Source organism: Dasypus novemcinctus, chromosome 1 (assembly GCF_030445035.2).
Source record: "Dasypus novemcinctus isolate mDasNov1 chromosome 1, mDasNov1.1.hap2, whole genome shotgun sequence".
NCBI classification, from domain to species: Eukaryota; Metazoa; Chordata; class Mammalia; order Cingulata; family Dasypodidae; genus Dasypus; species Dasypus novemcinctus.
In genome coordinates this window covers 153,917,803-153,934,265 of record NC_080673.1, presented here as the reverse complement: position 1 = coordinate 153,934,265, position 16,463 = coordinate 153,917,803, and the positions used below count along the sequence as shown (strand labels likewise).

General features: G+C 31.8%; 1 protein-coding gene across 1 annotated transcript in view; it reads right to left on the bottom strand.

Moving 5' to 3' along the window:
* Positions 1-2,302: 2,302 nt before the first annotated feature.
* The window catches only part of CHIC2 (cysteine rich hydrophobic domain 2), a 45,573-nt gene continuing 31,412 nt past the window's right edge, over positions 2,303-16,463 (bottom strand). Inside the window, exons 4-6 of the mRNA XM_004460605.3 lie at positions 11,711-11,767; positions 11,485-11,544; positions 2,303-8,147 (exon numbers count right to left, since the gene is read on the bottom strand). Coding sequence (XP_004460662.1) covers positions 8,097-8,147; positions 11,485-11,544; positions 11,711-11,767 — 168 coding nt within the window. The 3' untranslated portion in view covers positions 2,303-8,096. The remainder of the gene's footprint in view (positions 8,148-11,484; positions 11,545-11,710; positions 11,768-16,463) is intronic.

Below are 16,463 nucleotides of genomic sequence, written 5' to 3'. Positions count from 1 at the left end.
TGCCCTTCTTTAGTTTCCTTTCAACTGCCCACTTTATATCGGCTTCATTACACCACCGCTCCATTTGTAATGTAAATTGGGAAACTCAGGGAAGTTTTTCTTTTGGCCTTGTCTACGGAAGAATACCGAGAGGTATTCAAAACGTATTAACACAAATCAATGGCACCAATAAAAGCAAAATCTCCTTAGCAACATAATCTTGATTGCAAAAGGAGAACTGAGAGCATTTAGCAGAACAGTGGCCCACATGGAATACGCATTTGTCTGGAAGAATCCAGCACAAAGCCTAAAAGAGAGATTTTGAAAAAATCCAAAATTAACTCACAGCGAACAGTTACTCTTTTTTTCAAAAGTACACAATTGGCTACATTAAATCTATCGTGTGCTTTTGGCTCAGCAACATTGTATCACACCGCTTTGCAAACTGAAATTACAACACCCTGCATGCTTCACATGAGTTACAGGGTGTTTTTTGTTTGTTTTGTTTTGGCTTTTTTTTTTCCTTCTCCCTTGGCTGATTTCTTTGGTAAAGCAAACAAAAAAGTCTCAGGAAATATTCATCTCACACACAATGCAATGAAAACTGAATGGCTATGTAACAATATCTAAGACTGTAGGTACAGAGTTTTGGGTTACATTTTAGGCTTCCTTCAATGGATTCTAAGATTTAACTACTGCAATCGGTAATGGCATTTTTGCTTGATTCACCATATGTGAAAAAAGAAGCTTCTTAAGTTCTCATATTTTTCTTGTCCAGATGAAGAACAAGTAAATAAAAGTCTAGAAATTCAGAAAATAAGGAATCAGTTTTTTAAACTACAATATTGAGATCACACAAGGAAACAAAAATATTCCACAAACACAATTTTTCCTTCATTTTCAAATGTTCCAAATATAATCAATTGTCACTTTGTACTATATTGTAACTAAAAATCCACGTGACAGTAAAGCATCTTTACTGCCTACAACTAAAAGATGTCTTACTGTACTGAGTCAATTATCTTAGAACACACATATATATATATATATATACACACACACATTTTTTCCCCATATATATGAAACTACTTTTGTAAAGATTCACATTGGAATCTGGGTCAGTATGAGTAAAATGGGGGAAAAAAGTTCCTGAGCCAAATAGTCATTTGATACAATGCAACAGATAATCTACAGGTAAATATTACTAAGTATGTTTGTTTAAAAAAATGGTGATGACAATTTTTTGTTTCCCCTGAAAGTTTAAAAACCAATGCTAAACCTGATTAGGATAATTGAGAATCCTATTTAAAAGTTGCATTGGCTTTTAACATTTACAGATCTTTTTTCCAACTATAATGCAAGTTAACGAAGACATAAAATTTTATTTTGTTGTACACAGTTCATAAACTTCTATTCATAAAAATGTCCATTTAATTACTTTATTCCCAGACATCTGTACAAGTCACCTTCATGTCTACAGGAGAAAAAAAGTATGTATGTATATATACATACATATATACCTATAAATACACTGACATATACACATATACATATATTAATAGTTTGATCAAATTCCTTTAAAGCAATTTGATCTCTAAATTCCAGATACCCTTTTCAACTCTACCTAAATTAGCTTAAAATTTTACTTATTAGTCTTTAGAGATTAAATGCTGAAAATGTGCCTGTATTTTAGTTCAGAGGAAGCATTTGTGTTGAAATCATGTGTTGCAACAGACTCACTTAAAAACCACAAAAACTCAACTAGCCAAAGTCATCAAACAAAAAGTTTAAAAATCCTCTAGCTCAAATTAGGTCTCCATTTGTTTACCTTAAAAGTTTAATCAATGAAGATTTAATAAATGAAATTTTAACAAGATTAAATATAGTGCCGTTAACATGGAACCAAAAACCAAGCTATCTTTAAATACAATTCATCTATATACTGCTTCACAATAATGAAGGCTATCAAATTTTTATCTAACCAAAAAAACTCACTTTAAGAAAAACAGACCATGTTTGTTTGGCAATGGCTTTAATTTCTTAATGAAAGAAATTGTATGGAAGGAAAATATATAATATATATCATAAAAATTCAACTTTATATTTAAGTTACCTTCATATTTTTTTAAGTGTTACTAGACTTACCTGAGTTTATAATCTCTGAAAGTGTAATAGGGACTCTGCTTTTGGTTCTGCATAATTGCTCACCCATCAGAAGTTTATGATAATTATCTTATTTGAATATTTCTCCATGCTCTTTTAGGGTCATAGGAACAAATTCCTAAAATGTTTTAGCTTTTTAATTGTCACACATCATAAAAGATAAGTAGAAGTATATTTTATTCAAGGTAGCCTCCCACTATTTTCTCAAAGGGCAAGAGGGCAGAGGAAAGCCCAATTTAGAACAATTTTTTTAACAACATAATTTACATTATAATACATATAGAATGTATGAAGAAAGGATAAAGCTGTCTGCAGTTCGTGACCACTGAGTAACTTTCAACCTTGTAAACCAAAATGTAGGATGATAATGTGTCACAGTTCTCTCAGGCTGTAGATTTCAGCACCTTATCTGTCACTCATGTCTACCTTGCTTCCACTGACATAACTATCGCTAAATTTCACAATACTTAACTCTTCTGAGAGGACACAATGTCATTCACAATGTCATTAACTCCATCAAATATTTAATAACAGAGACTTTATTTTAAAAATTTGAGCTTTGACCAGTTAAAACAAACTCTTCATTATGAAGACTTCATGATAATGTAATGATAGTTATAATTACGCAATTAAATAAGCTTCTATTAGTAAAAATCAATCCTTAAGAAGATGTTTTCCTTCCAAAACATTTTAAATCTATACAGTATTTATGTCAAGAGAAAGAACTGGAACAAGCTTTATTAAATTAGGAACCATTAAGACAGGCAATAGAAAAAAGTTTGAGGGTATACTTGTGGTCCAATAATGGAGACTGGACAAAACATAGCCCCATTACTTAACATCTCTTAAAGGCTGGTTGGCACTATGTTTCATTAAAAAATAATTTTTTTTTTGAAAAGCAATATAATCTGCCAAAATTGCAAATGCCTGGTGTGGTCAGCTCATTGAAATATTTCTGAGATGAAGAGCTAGGAAAGCAATATACTATTTCCAAAAAGAGAAAAAACAGAAAGCAGTCAACTCAAATTCAAAGCACCATATTTATGAAGCAGAGAAAATGTTTTTTTTTAAAGGCATGGCTTTGCTTAAGCATCTCAGATGAATCTATGTTTAGAAATGTTTTATCAGAGAGGAACTTTTTTCAAGGTCTATATCTAATGCTTACCTGATTTTTAAATACACAAAACATTATTGTAAGTACATATAGGTAGTACCCACTCTCTTTAATTTTAAATGAAAAATTTTACAATAACTTAAGGTTATGCTGACACAGCTAATAAGTAAAAAATGCTACTCAGTCATTACTATTAAGCATCTACCTACTCACTTTTATGACTTAAGCAGCAAAATAAATGATTGGAAAATATTTTCGTAAGTCAACCCCATGAGGTAGTCATAGTACCTTCCTTCTGTGAAATGAAACTAAAAGCAAAGAGCCTAATAACTTGATGATCTTAAATAACATCAGAAATAAATTCAAAATAAAGATTGGCATTCTTAATTGTCCGTAAAGGCTAAACAACCTCTGTTAGCTCAATTTGTGATTTGGGGGGAAACTACCGCTCCCTATTATGTAAGTAATATGCAGAATTATGGCTAACAATAAAAAACAATATTTAGGCTTCTCTTAAATTACTATCTAAAAATCTCTTCAAAGTGCAGAATAAGACAGTAACTCACAATTTAAAGACCACACATCAAATCTCAACTTAGATAAGAAGTATGCTCCTAAAAACAACATGCAGTTGGGATATTACATCTATGGAAAATAAGGATATTTTCTTTTAATTAAACATAAACTACTATGTGGTAATAATTAAGTTTCATTTAGGATTGGTCCTGCACCTATTCTTTCCTTCTAAAACCTAGTAGATATAAATCAACTTCCTCCAGAAACGGTGGTTTGAGTTCCATGTCCAACCATCCTATTACAGGCATACCTCATTTTATTGTGCTTCACAGATAATGCAATTTTTACAAACTGAAGGTTTGTGGCCACCCTGCATCAAGCAGTTTATCAGTGCCATTTTTTCACCAGCATGTGCTCACTTCATGTCTCTGTCACATCTTAATTTAGGCATGTACATTGTTTTTAGACATAATGCTACTGCACACTTAATAGACTACAGTATAGTATAAACATAAGGTTTATATGCACTAGAAAATAAAAAAAAATTGTGACTGGTTTTATTGCAATATTCCTTTATTGGGTGGTCTGGAACCATCTCTGAGGTATGCCTGTATCTCCCCTTCCTGGAAAGTCTGGACAGACAGGTCTATTAAGAAGGAAAACACCAGTCGTAAAATCCAAGTACCACCTGAGCAGAAGTGAGGCTGTCAGTCAGTGATGTGACTCACTAAAATTGGTCTTCTAAACACTTAGCTAGAATGCAAAAGAATGAACATCTGACTGGGAGCTTTGGGGAAAGAAGACAGGCAATTCTAAACTATGTCCAGTGAATACTCTGGACATCAAGAGGTCAGCTAAAGAACCCATGGTGCCTCAGTAGGATAGGAAAAGGACTACATGTTGGAGTTCAGGCAAAAACAGTGGACACACTGTACTTTTGATTTAGCACTACTGAACAACCATGAGCCAAAGCAAATATTTACAGTGAAATATCAGGCATGCAGGTAAAGGTTAGAATTATATCATAAAACTTGGACTATGTACAACATGTTATATAAATCTAGTATAATTTGAACTCATGCAACTGTGGGGCCACTCAACAAATATTTAATATCATTCTTTTATAACTAAAGATTGATACTGAATGTTGCCGAAGTTTTATAGGGCTGCCCTTTGTCTACAATACAAAGAAAATCAGAAGCTCTCTACACATAATTGTGAAAATACAACCAAGGGGGAAAGAAGTGGTTCTTTCTGATTTAAAAGTATTCAATTACAAAACTAGGTTTTCTAATTTAAAAAAAAAAAAGGAAATTGTTTACTATGCTTCAAGGTTTGAAAACTTCTTGATTTTAGGCCAAAATTACATGTTTATATTTTAAATGAATAAAATCTTTTCATTAAAGAACTGTAATAAAGCATCTGATAGCCATCTTATTAGGAAAGGTGACCTCTTATCTGGGGTCATTTACCCTTAGAAGCGAAATGTATCACATCAGAGTTTTATTATAGTCATTAGGCTTTGGAGTATATATTTTAACCCAAATATCCAAAGGCATGTAGTAAATTATTATAAGGCTTTGCTAACTACATTATTTGATAAAAGACTGTTTCTATACAGGGATGGTGGGCTGGCAGTAAAGTATATTTTTAAAATCCTGTTTTTCACTTAGCCTATGTAAAATCTGTACATTGGATATTCTGCCAAAAATACCTCTTTTTTGGTCAATTTCAAAAGTACATATGGGTAGTGCATGTGGCTCAAGCTGTTGAGCTCCCACCTCCCACATGGGAGGTCTCAGGTTCGGTTCCCAGTGCCTCCTGAGAAAATAAAATGAACAACAAGCAAAACAAACAAAAAACCAACTCAGGGAAGTCCATGTGGCTCAGTGGTTGAGTGCCAGCTTCCCACATACAAGGTCCTGGGTTCAATCCCCAGCCCCTGGTACCTCAAAGGAAAAAAAAAAAAAAAGAGTACGTATGGTTCACAAACTTTACATCATGAAACAGGAGTTGAAGAACAATCATCATTTAAAATGTTTCCTTTGAACTAATGTTCACATAAAATAGGCATCTCTGACATTTCTAATTTCCAGTAACATGAGACTTAAAATTCATGATTCAAAGAAAATTAACTAAGAGTTATACTGAGGGTTACTAATAAAAAGCAAAGCACGGAAATTTAACTGGTCAAGGCATAATCGGTTTGTGGTAATGCTGCATATTAAGCAATCACCTTTTTTCCCCCACATACACATTGAAGTCTAAGACTGCATATTCTAGGGAATCTCTTTAAACAACTGACCCATATCTCAATAAAATTAGAGAGGTTTCTCAAAAAATCCTATACTTAATACTACCAACTATGAAAAGTGTCTTATTGTTAAAATATTCTCACAGGAACATAATAACTTACAGGCATAGAAGAAAAAAGTATTTCTAAGTAGGTATAGTTCTTCTTGTAAAGCTGATTAAATAAAATGCTCTATGGATTCACACAATTTTAGATATGGAACACTGTGCAGAATCTACACAGTAATAAAATTTTTTGCTGTTTCTGAAGACTTAGGCCGATTCAGCATTTTCCATATAGTAATCTTTCACAGTGAAACCACAGAGGAATACTAGTTTTTGGAATAGCATCACATCTTTTAATTACACTACTTTCAGGGGGTAGGACACACCCCTATTCACAAGTTAAAGTGAGAAGTGGTTGAATTCTTTGTACTTTGAGTTCTTCATAGAAAAAGTGTTCTATACATTCAAGTTCTTAATTGATTGGGGGAGGGGGCAATGAAACATAATTCTGAGACAAAAAGAAAAAAACCCTAGTTTTTAAGATAGTTGCTATTATCCAAATATAGGATTTGGATAACTGGCATTCAATTATTCAAATTTATATGGAATTACAGTACTTTAGAGGAGTACAAAGAAATACTTTTTAAAAATACAGGTATATAAATTAATGAAACTGGTAGTTAGAAGATTTAATACAAGGAAAAAGGTATTATATAGTGGTACTAAATCTTAATACAAAGTACTAAGCATAGTTTATATAATTTCAAAAGTTATTCACATTATTGCTCGATACCACAGTTGTATGGAACAGGTTCTTGACATACATTAAAATTTCTATAATTTCAGGTTTATAAAAAAATTTTACATATAGGCCATGTAGAATTTTTAAAGTTTTAGAACGCATGTACAAAGGAGGAAAAAATGTGTGTGTATGGGAGTGTATATATTTAAAAGAAACAAATTGACCTGATTCAAACTTAAATGTCACACTCTCAGTCAAAGAAGCATACATAATTAAACAGAAAGCAAACTAGTGGATAAAAATATACTAAATATGCCCTCCGTTTCTTACTAATTAAATGTTCTAAATATCATTGGGGTATTGAACAACAGTTTACTTTTAACTCTAGAAATTCTGCTTTCTTTCAAAGACTTTTCAGAAACATATCATTCTACAATTTTACTAGACTGGGAGAAATATTTTCCCTAGAAATTTCTAAAAGGACTAATTCTACATCTTTGTATATAAGATTTGGTAAACAAAAAATAACCCAAGTAAGGCCAGTATAAATATCTTGATTGAAAATATACAGATTGTGATGCTACTATATTTTTGTGATCCTGAGCTCTAGTAACCATTAGATTGCATGCATACCATTCACTGATTCCTCTATTCTAATAAAAATAATTTAATCCTGCCTTACTACCTTTGAAGATATAAATATTTTCAAAATGTTCCATAGGTCTTCATAATGACTACAGACATTTCTGCTGTAAACAGAGCATTAGGAAGTATATGAGAAAGGGTATGTTAGGTTCCACAAGACTATAAAAGAAATTTACTGTTTAAAAATGACATGTTAAAATTAAAAAGGAAGAAAAATAATATAAAGAATGTGTTTGCTAGATAAGTAAGTAGAGACAGAGGAGTTTTCTTTGTTAAAGAATTTATAAATAAAGGATTGTGTATACCTTGGTGATAAAATAAAAAAGGCTGGCCACTTTTTAGGCTAAGTTCAAATGTATTTTTTTGATAATACAAAAAAGTAATCCTTGAAAATCAGAATACATAACAGAAAAGAGCAGCACAATAACTTAAGTATTAAACATCTGTATGAAATAACTGTTGGAAAGTTTGACAAAAATGCACACTTAGAACATGCGGTTGTTAAAAAACAAACCAAACAAAACAAAAAACACCACACAATTCCGTAGAACCAATGTTATGTCACCACCAGGAGAGCACCAAGCAAGGCACCATTGGAAAGACAACATACTTGGAAAGTCTCTAGAAATAAAGTAAATGCTAATCTGGTCGAAAAATCGGTGTCTTTGGTAAAAATTCTATGAGGATGACCTGTGGATGGAGGAAAAAAAGTTAAGATTTAGAGAGATTTTTATCTCAACAAAACTTCAACTAAAATAAATAGATTTACTTTAAAATTTTTTTGAAAATTCATGCACATTTCATAACCACAACTTTGCATTATTAAAATGGACATTTATCTGATAACCCAGAGTTCCACTATTGAGAATTTTTCTTATTATTTCAGGATCTTTACCAAAGAGGCAAAATACCTCAGCTCTATATTGCATGCAGAGGAAAACAAATAAATAAGTTAAATAACCAAAGTCTAGGAAAGTGAGAAGTGTATTCCAAACAATACCCCTCACATACAGGAGGAGCACGGATGGATGGATGGATGGATGGATGGATAGATGAGAAAAGGGGGCTAGCATTTACTTAGAACTAACCACATGCCAACTGTTTCATTTTATAGCGATCTCAATGAATCCTAACAACTTTTCTGAATCCTAACAGCTTTTCTATGAGGAGAGTATTATCATCCCCATTTCACAAATGAGGAAACTGATGATCAAAGAAGTTTTATACCATGAACTGTAGAGTCAGGATGTGAACAAAGGAATGTCTTTACTCTAAAAGTCTCGCTCTTATCTACTGCAGTTGACTCAATATTTAATTCTTCAGGCTCTGTCTCTTTTATCTAACCCAATTCTATGGATCTACTCTAGGTTCTAGAGTTGTTTTCATTTTACTGTACTGGAATATGTGATCTCTCAATAAAAGATATTAGTCATTTATCTCTTGAAAGGGAGGGAGGGAGGGAGGAAGGGAAAGGTCCCTTTCCTCTTAGGTTAGAAAAACTAAAAGTCAAAAATTTTTCCAAAGGACCTTTTAATAGGAATCTGAAGGAAAACCAACAAAAACAAAGCATACTAACTCAAAAATACACAAGTTATCCAACCAGGACTAATTTTTATTCCAAATTTGAACTGTCTTAATCACAATTAACTCTTTCCCTTGTCACAACTCTGTATGGAGTAGATGCTAAACAAAAATTCTTTGATTTGAACAGCTTCCATGTTTGCTGAACTCAATCTTTTTCAGAACCTGCATCTCCTTATGTTACCGCTATGTTTGGACACTCATCTATATTCTATAGTTAGCCCTGTAAGCGGGGAACCTTCTTTTTCTTCAGTTCTCCTGGCTTTTGATTTGCCTCGATATATACCTGCCTCAAAAACAGTCCTCTCCTAATTCACTTTTGCAGTATATACTAAATACTGCAAAGTGAAAACAATCTGTCACTATATTTAAATTATTATTAGGTTTTAAAGACCTATTCCTACACTTTTCCTATAGATGCAAAAAAGCAGCCAATTGTTCTCCTAAGCTCTCTGCCATATCTGATCAAAGAAAAGTTGATATCAAATTAGTATTTTTTTCTAGATTATCTCCAATATTCAAAATATAATCAAGGAATCTAATTTTCCTTTAAGTAAAAAAATGATTAATTTCTAAAAGTTGTAGAAAAGTTTAAGCACAAAAAGGGATACACAGTAAAGACGCCCAAATTCATCAGATAAGAAAGTACTCTCATTATTAGATTTGCTGTTTTAATTTTTAAAAAAACTTTTAAAAGGGAGGTTTTGAAACTATGTTCTTCCCCATCAGCCAACACAAATATATGGACTCTAAAAAATGCTAGAAAAACACATTTTTAAGCAATTTAAAAATAGTTTTTGTATTTACTACTCTCATGAGTATCTTCTATAATGAATAATAATATAATGGTTTTAGAAGACAAGTACATATTCTAAATTTTCATGATACATTAAAGGGAACTAGTTTACAAACAAAGCATAGGTCAGAATGTTTTTGAAGATTAAAAAATTTTTAGTTAAAAGAATTCCATAAAAATAAAAATGAATATGAGTATATTTATACACATATAGTCCTATCTGGAAATCACTAATGGCATTAGCAATAACTATATTTTCTTTCAAAGTAAATTTAGAAATGCATTTCTTAAAAAATTAAAGCCTCAGGTTTAAGCTTAGTGTTTGAATTTATAAATGTAGCAAAATATGTTTTCATAAAATCCTTCAAATCTCCTACATATTCATCTCTCTCCCCCCTCTCAAAATACATACATAAACACTCTTACCACCTATGATGAAAATACAAGAGTAATATTTTTATAGGTCAATCTCAAAAGAACTTACTCAGATGTGCTTTTTTTTTATTATAAAGAAGTATCATGTGTCTTTCTCATCACCATAAATTAACATGTTTGATATAACAGACAATGATATGAAAAATCTACATTATTCGGTTCACTGAATAGAGCTATTCTATGAAAAAAGGCACTTTTTAAAAGGTCTTTTATGTTCAAGGCTAGAAATGGGATTTGACTGTAAGATAATGAAAGAAAGGGGAAATGCTAACAGAGAAAATGATTTTACAATAATTTCCAACTATTTAAACACTGTTTTTATCAATCTTTTTTTACATATATATTATCTATGATGGCTATATTGTTTCAAAGAACAGACAAAATTCATTAGAACTGTTATGCCAGGTACTTCACACAAAGGCTATGACTTTAATTTTCAACGATTAACTCTTTCTTAGATCTTTTTCTGTTAATGTAATAACCTTTCCATATTTAAAATAAAACACCCAACTCAAAGGAGAATAAAAAGTCATAATTTCCTTTAATATTCTGAACTTTTCAAAAGGACAAAAATTGTTAAATTAGGGATGAGCAGGGTAAATTTAATCTCATAATGAACAGTTCTAAAATTCATTGTATATACATGTCAAATTAGATGTTAAAGAATAAATATGAGATGAGCAATATCCCATTATCTATTTGCTTTTAAAATAATTCTTACAAAATTAATATATTCTAATAACACTTTGAAAGATTCTTTACAGGCCCCTCAGATATTGGCAGTAAAAAACTATAAAGGCTAAAGGTTTCTTAAGCTCCAACAGCTTGGTTGAAAGGTTTTCTTCCATACTTAGAAATTTGATTAGCATTATATAAAAAAGCCATATCTGACTTGCTGCGTAACCAAAGTTGTGGTTATTCTTTATACAGCATCTAAAATTTCACACTCCATCAACACATGTTCAGGCTATTTTATCTTGGCAATTAATTTATTATTTTTCAGGACACAGTGAAGCCTTGTTTTCAGGTCATTCATAACTTTATAAATCATTCTTGCACATGAAACCATGCATCTGTGAACCGTAAAAAATCCTTGCACTCAGGAGATTAAGCTCCTGACACCTTTGCTGATTAATAATCACGGAAAGAATGAGATCAGAAGCAAAATAAATGATCATTTAATAGAGAATCTCACAAAACAGCCCTTTAACTTACATATTCCATCATGTTATTCGTTTCACATTTCCTTTTGCTCAGTCTCCAGTGCAAGCACAGCTAGACAAGCAGGAGAGCAAAAGAAGAAAAATGAGCTCTATTTTATTGCAGCACACAGACTAACCCATTTGTCCACCTTTCATATTTTTAGTTCAACAAAAGCATCTGTTTCCATACTGTGCAATTCAGACCCCAACAGTACGAAGCTGCTCCCTGTGGTACTCACCTTGTGGTATAACCTATTGTTTTCCCATTCTAATAACTTCTCAATCGATCTTCGTGTCTGGAAGACAAATGAGAAAAAAGTTTACTCTTGACTGGTTTTAGAAAAACTTTGTTTTGCAGCTGCTTTTTGTGTGAAGAGGGGCGAGGTAAAAGACAGTGACTGAGTACAGGGTGGTCTGTAACACTAACAACGTTCTAGCTCTAAATAGTAACCTGAACAGCGCTAGCACTCTTTTTTAAAAAAATAAGGTTTATTAGGATGTGTATCATTTTTTAACTATTTCAAACTTACTAGACTAGCATCTGACTTTAAACTATCAAAAAAAGTCTAAAAAGCTAATGTCACCTACCAAACTATATAAATTTAAATTCCTACTTTTTCTGAAATATTTTTGCATTACTTAAATAGTAATAAAAAGTTCCTTAAAATATATTTGAAAATAAATGTTATTTAAATATTAGGTAACAAAATATAAATGGTCTTTAGGGTAAATTCATAAAGGAAATAACTGAAAGTTTAAAAATGAAATAAAACAATTATAAATTTAAACTAATTTTCACATAATATTTAAAAATAATGTCCAAATTTTTACAAGCTAGTTTTATGTTCCACAGATGGATTGTTCAAAAGGAACCAAAACTTTATTTAAACCAATATAAAAGTGACATCTGATAGTAAAATCAACTTCTTAAACTCAATACTTCTGTCTCAGGAAACCGAGAAATTTACCATTTAAGATCACTTGACTGTTGCAATATATACCTTATGAACTGTTTTTTGCTTCAAAGTATGAATAAAGAAGAGATAATTCATGGTGCCAGGTGTTAGGATGAGACTAACACAGCTGCAGGTGCAAAAAGGACACTGTTGCCACAAGAATCAACTGCAACTTAGTGCAGCTGCAGCTTCCTTACAAGGGAAGAAAAAAGCATGTAGTGCTATTAATGCAACACAACTGTAAACAGATACTAATAACCAAATCTATAAAAATTTGCATGTCAAGCAAGGATGACCTACCAGAAAGTAAAAAAATTGTTAGGATCAAGTTGGTTTTGAATAGTTTAATGTTACATAATGAAATGTTAATATTTATTTAAAGTATCCACTGTAATCTAGTTACTATATTACCTTTCCATGTCAAATGCTCATAAGACGCTCCATAGTCATAGGTGCCAATTATAATTCATAAATTACCAACGTATTACCACCGCTGCCTTACATATTCCCAAACTATGTCTAAAAATCGAAAAATCAACTTTCTGGGTAATAATACATCAATGACTAATTTATTACATTACTTTTTTTGAACAGAGTCTTTTTTGGCAAGAATTTTGAAGGAAAAAAAGTGCCCTTGTTAACAATGATCAGCAGACCTCATTTGTTTCTTTGTAAAGATAGCCTTTTAGAGGCAGCTCTCCTTTTAAATGAAAATAGGGCAGCAGTTATGGTCACACTTTTTGTTAATTTAGTTGCCAGTCAGCCCCAAATCAAAAGAAAATAAGGCTGCAGAGTGTAATTAACATTCAGTTCAGTCGTTTTGTCCCTTGTCTAGCCCCCAAGCTTTGTTAAAATTGCCATCTGAATGCTGAAGGCTGTAGGGAAATCGATTTGATTCTAATCGCACCATGAAAAGAACATGATCTAACTGCTTTCAGCCCTCCGTAAATCTGTACTAGGTCTTTAGCACAATGCAACTTCCAATTTAAAAAGCACTGAATGTCTCGTCAATGACTTTGTGAAGAAAAAAGAACAAGGAGCAGACATAAAAATTCCAATAGTTGTTTAAGCATTAAAGTTCATTTGCATCACAGCGAACCTGAAAAGGGCTGACCTCTCAAACCGCCTCTCAGGTCTATGAAGTTGTAGCCTTGACAAGCTCACATTGACAGAGCTCATTGACTCTGAAAGGCTACTCTATCAATGGTGAAAAATGGCAATAGGTTCTACTCTGAGCAGGCATCTGCCTGCCCACCCGCTGCTAAACCAATGGCAAAACTGATTCAAAACCTGAATCTACCTTGTAATCTTCCTTTCTAGGACCTTTTAATAATAGATTAAGATTACTATACAATTTGAGGTTTTACTTTTACTGATGATTTTAAGGGGGGAGGGGAAAGCAAGGAAAGAACTAGCTAGGATGGAGAGAAAAAGCTTTCCAAGTCACTGTTTTATATTAATGTATAAAAATAGTACCCTAAATCTTATTATTGGACAAATATTCAGCATTTTTAAAAAAGCAGTTATCACTATAATTATTTCATTACAAAGTTAAGCCCATGCTATGAGAGTAGATATTATGATATATAACAATCAGTTTAGAAAACTAAAAATATTTACTTTAAATAACATATCAATTACCAGGATTTGATTAAAAGGTTATTTCAGGCATGAACTTCAAATTCCAAAATACTTACGTAGGAATTCTGAACTTACTCTTTGCCTTCCATTAAGAGTTTAATGATAGGGTTTGGTGTAATAACTGTATCTTACAATATTTAAGCAGTATTTAAGAATTCTAAACCAAACAAACCCTGGTACACCATTTTATGAATAAGCATCAAAATATAAAATATCTCTGAATACTTGACAGTCTGGAGTAAAAGCTGTGATTTAGACAGCATCATCTAATCTTGCTATGAGACTTCTTTCCTGGTTGACAGGTGAAGAAAAAAAAAAGCACTTGCACGTGCAGCTTAATTAATCATTGCACTTGACATCCCAATGATTTACAGTGAGGAGCAGGTGAGAACATACAAAACCAGAAAGGAACCCTTGATTTGAGTGGAACATTTCTAGCACACTAAGGTGACATGTATATAGATTCTAGCAGTCATTAAAAAAAGAAAGAAAAGAAACTGTGCCACAAATTATTTGTTAGTAACAACAAAAGCTCAAATTAAATGGGAAAAAAAAGCTCTAACTACTGAGAATGTTTAATACTCTGCAATTATTTTTAGTTAAAATCAAAATATAGTTTCAAGATTAAATACAATATACCAATTTGGCAGACACTGAAAAAATATATGACACGTCAGCATTTGTAACAGCTATTTAAAAGCCTTCAAACATGAAAACAAAGCACATTATAATTGCTGTCACCTAGAAATAAAAGTTAAGATTTTTTGTCCACAGGCCTGTCAGATAGCTATTTCTAAAGAAATAAGATCCAATGGTGCCAAACTCTATAGTTACTACTGGACAAGTAAATCTAACCATATAAAAACATCTTTGATTTTTAAATATTTATGAGGACTATCAACTTTTCCAAAAAAGTTATGGCAAATTAATATGCATCATAAAAAAAAATATGCATAGGATCAGTCAACATGAAATACCAGGAAAACATCATCTTTCAGTATTCTAGGCCAATGATTTTCTAAAAATAAGTCATCTTAATTTACTTAAAAGAATTTAGTACTTGTGAAAAGCACCAGATTGATAGTCATGGGAACTAAAAATCTTCTATTTAACTGAAAGAACAGGGGAAAGGGCAGTGCAGGCTTCTGTGCAAGCTTCCCTACAGTGGGCCTTAATCCTTTTCAGTGCTTGCACCCTGGGGGTGAGTGTACAGGTTAGTCGTTTTTTTAACCAATGAATCCTTCTTCCTCCTGCTTAAGATGATCAACAAGAAATCTAATTTTATCATGAATTCTTATCCTTAATTAAAAGGCCCAAGACCACCAACTCACACCATGCAAGCAAAATAACTTTAATGTGATGATGTTATGTCACTAACCTTGGTCTGGAAGAAGAAGGCTCTAAGCATTCAGGCTCCCACCCCTCTCTCCCTCATCTCAGTTCACTCTAAATGACCTTTTCTTTGAACAGATTTCTTCATTTCAATACCTTGGAAGTTATATTTTTCTCATCGGTGAATTAATTCTAATATAGGCATTCAACTATGTTAAAGTAAAAAATAATCGATATTTTAAAATATTTCAATACTAAATGGACTTCAGCTGAACAACAAGTAGTAGTACATACGGATAGAAATTTTGGCTTCTATTTCTATTGCCTTTGGTCCCTTTTAAATTTTTGGTAGAATTATGGAAATAAGACAAAATATAAAAACTACAAAAGAAGGGAAAAAAGGCCTGGATAATTCACAAAATGGCCAATTAGATAATTATGTAACAATTAATATTCAGTATGACTTATATCCCTAGTAACTACCAAAAAAGGATCTAAGGTAAGGTTACAATAGTAAAACAAGTATGAAACAAGAAAAATTTTAATTACAATTAAAGGATAAAGCACCTAGAAATAGTAAGTTCCTAAAAGCATCAAAATTATAAGTAGAATTTGAATTTTCAGGAAACTCTAAAGAACTATTCTTGTGCAATCCAGTAATCTTCTCTAAATATGATTTTCCAAAGAATTATTTCCTATAAACAAATTAAGTGCTACTAGACATAATACCTTCTAAGCAGCAAGGAATCATTTAGAAAATCTTAAATGTACTACTCTTCTACTTTGTTACTCTATTATTTGATAGTATACTTGTTAAAAATGATTCATTTATTCACCAATAATTATTTGAAAAAGTGGTTCACTTTCTAGAAGTTGCTAATAAAATGAATGAAAATGTCATGAATTTTTAAAGTATTAATCACCAAAGAAAAAAAGGTTAAATGTGAAAGATTTAATAAAGTTCTGAATTTTTCCTAAAGAAATATTCTTCTCAGTCTTTAGAACATAAAGTTGCTAAAAAATGCCATCAGACTGTACAGAGGTGCTCAATAATAACTATTTA